The sequence below is a fragment of the Pteropus vampyrus genome, unplaced genomic scaffold (genome assembly GCF_000151845.1).
Source record: "Pteropus vampyrus isolate Shadow unplaced genomic scaffold, Pvam_2.0 Scaffold74, whole genome shotgun sequence".
NCBI lineage: Eukaryota > Metazoa > Chordata > Mammalia > Chiroptera > Pteropodidae > Pteropus > Pteropus vampyrus.
In genome coordinates, this window is record NW_011888855.1 from 8,991,125 (window position 1) to 8,994,408 (window position 3,284).

At 34.7% G+C, this 3,284-nt stretch overlaps 1 protein-coding gene across 1 annotated transcript in view; it reads left to right on the plus strand.

Moving 5' to 3' along the window:
* The window catches only part of KDM3B (lysine demethylase 3B), a 55,919-nt gene that overhangs the window by 12,879 nt on the left and 39,756 nt on the right, over positions 1–3,284 (plus strand). The window contains exons 2-3 of the mRNA XM_011362428.2: positions 627–843; positions 3,078–3,191. Coding sequence (XP_011360730.2) covers positions 627–843; positions 3,078–3,191 — 331 coding nt within the window. The remainder of the gene's footprint in view (positions 1–626; positions 844–3,077; positions 3,192–3,284) is intronic.

Consider the following 3,284-nt stretch of genomic DNA (forward strand, 5'->3'; position numbering starts at 1 on the left):
TGTCTACTTAAGTATATCTCAAAAAGTGAAGTGTCTCTTCTGGGAGGACGCACAGCGTTATTGTAATGACAGCATGCCTCTGCTAGCATATATGAGATCATTGCTGGCAGTGGTACTTAAAAAATTCACGGACAGGACTAGGAGGGCAACTTTTTTCCCTTTAGTGTTTATGCTTTTGAATTTTGTACGATGTACACATATCACCTATTCAAACAGTAAAAAGAAGTTCACGGCCATTTTCAGTAAAAGTGTAAAAATTTATCTTCATACCTGTTAGAGTATGAGCTCCTTGAGACCAGGAAATGTGCTAGATTTCTCTCTGTTCCTGAACCTAACACAGTGCCTTATATATAGTAAGCCCCTAGCTGGTGCGCCTACGTGTGAATTGGAAACTAAGAGTTACAAATTCCAGTGGGATCACACTTAAAATTACTGTCTGTGGATAACTCGTGCCTCCTTAATCCTATCCTGCCTTTTCAGAGTGAGGCTGAGACTAGCTTCCTGGCTCTCAAGTGAGATTGGTTTTTATTGAAATCCATTAAAAAAACTTAAAAACAAGTTAGTAGAATTTTTCCTAGTCAATTATTCAAAACAGGGTTTATGTTTGTTTATATATAATAACGTAGGATTTTTCCAACTGTGACCTCCAAGCTGCTTTTTTATCTCTTTTTGCAGATCTTTGTAGAATTTGATGGCTGTAACTGGAAACAACACTCCTGGGTTAAAGTTCATGCTGAAGAAGTTATTGTGCTTCTGCTGGAAGGCTCTCTAGTATGGGCACCCCGGAAGGATCCAGTCCTTATCCAGGGCACTCGAGTCTCAATTGCACAGTGGCCAGCCCTGGTGAGTGACTTATTGGCTAAGAACATAATTGGGCTTTACTCCTATACTGTATCTATGGTATTTATCCAATAGCTAAACTCTTTAGAATTCCCAAAACTCCATGCTTTGTTCTTAACACACTTTCGTTCTGAAGTTACCAAAGCAAAAATTAGACCTTTTCTTCTGTGTCTTCTGAAGCTTTCTATTCGATAATATTTGATACTTTTTGTTTCTGAATAATTTTTCTACCCTTAGTCTTTTCTCATAGTAAGGTTATGAAACAGTGTTTGTAATCTTTAAATTCTTTTTTTTATAGAACCTATTTTTTCCAGCTTTGTTGAGATCTAATTGCTATATAACACTGTGTAAGTTTAAGATATACAATGTAATGATTTAATATATACATATGTATTGTGAAATGATTACCACAATAAGGTTAGCTAAAAAAAACATGGTCCATTGACTCACATTGTTACCTTTGTGTGTGTGTGGTAAGAACTTTTAAGATTTACTTTCATTGCAACTTTAAAGTATACAATACAGTATTGTAAACTATAGTAACTAGATTCCCAGATATAGAGTCCCAGAACTAACTCATTTTATGACTGAAGTTTGTACCCTTTGACTATCTTCATCCATTTCCCACTCCCCCCACCCCTGGCAACCACCAACTCTCTATAACTATAAGTTCAGTTTTAGATTTCACATGTAAGTGAGATCATGTAATATTTATATTTCTCTGCTTTATTTCACTTAGCATAATGCCCTCAAGGTTCATTCATGTTGTTGCAGGTGGCAGGATTTCCTCCTTTTTTATGGCTGAATAATATTCATGTGGCCACATACACACACACACACCCCCCCCCACATTTTCTTTATCCATTCATACATCACTGGGTACTTAGGTTGTTTACCTGTCTTGACTATTGTAAATAATGCTGCAATGAAAATGGGGTGCAATATCTCTTTGAGATAATGATTTAATTTCCTTCAGATACATTCCTAGAAGTGAGATTGCTGGTTCATATGGTAGTTCTACTTTTAATTTTTCGAGAAATTCACATACTGTTTCTCATAGTGGCTGCACCATTTTACATTCCCACCAGCAGTTCACTGGGCTCCCTTTTCTCTGCATCCTTTCCAGCTCTTACCTTTTGTCTTTGATGATAGCCATTCTGACACGTGTGAGGTGGTATCTCATTGTGGCTTTGATTTGCATTTCCCGATGAGCCCCTTTTCATGTACCTGTTGGCCATTTGTATATCTTCTTTGGAAAAATGCCTGCTTGGGTGATTTGCTCATTTTTTAATGTTTGGGGGCTTTTTGCTACTGAATTGTATGAGTTCCTTATATATTTGAATATTAACTTCTTAGATATATGATTGCAAGTATTTTCTTCCATTTTTAAATTTTGTTGATCATTTCTTTTGCTATGCAGAAGCCTTTTTGGTTTTACATAGTTCCACTTGTTCACTTTTGCTTTTGTTGTTTGTGCTTAAACTTTTTTAAATTATTAAGTTTTGTTTTCCGAAGTCAGAAAAAACAGTGCTATAAAAACTTAATTCTGAGAGTATTTGTTTGTATCTTTCTTTGTTAGCAAAGTATTGGTAGAAATGGTTACATTTTTTAAAAATCTCATTCTTTTATAGCTAACCAAGTTAAATAAATAATATTTAAAACAAATATTTTTTGCCTTTGATTATACGTATCATCACTTACTATACTATCTTTTTCATTTGTTTTTAAGGCCACTTTCCAATTGAAATTTTAGAAGAAGCTCAATTGATATGGGCCCCTGGATGACTTTATAGGCTATTTATTTATGAAACAGTAATATGCATGAATTTACCCATACATGTTTATACCAGTGATTATTTTAGAACTTTCACAAAGATTTCAGTAATTGTAGAGATAATGGTATAACTCTTATTTGGGGACTTTACTGTAATTTAAATGCCCTCTTTAAGCCAGGCAAGATGTCAGATCCCTAGCAAAAAATGAGGAATTTCTTATTCTTCTTGTCCTTTTTACTGTAAGTAAGAATATCGAGCTAACTTTTTGCTCTGGTTTGCTTTCTATGATTATTTGAGGGCAGATGCTGGGTTGGGAATGTTTCCAAGGACTTAACACTTTAGCTTATCTGTATTTACTAGAGTGAAAGATATATTAATAATGGATATTTTCTCTGAAGTTAGAGATTCGGTTGAATTATTATTTTCTTTTCCAAGTTCTAATCAGTTTCTTGTACTTCACAGACTTTCACTCCCCTAGTAGATAAACTCGGTTTGGGTTCTGTGGTTCCAGTTGAATACCTTCTGGATCGAGAGCTTCGTTTTCTGTCAGATGCTAATGGGTTGCATTTGTTCCAGGTACTTAACATTTGCTTTAGTTCTAAGTTTATTTCTCTTCTTGCTAATTTCTTTGTTGATTATAAATATAATGTTCCTCCTCTTTTTTTTTTT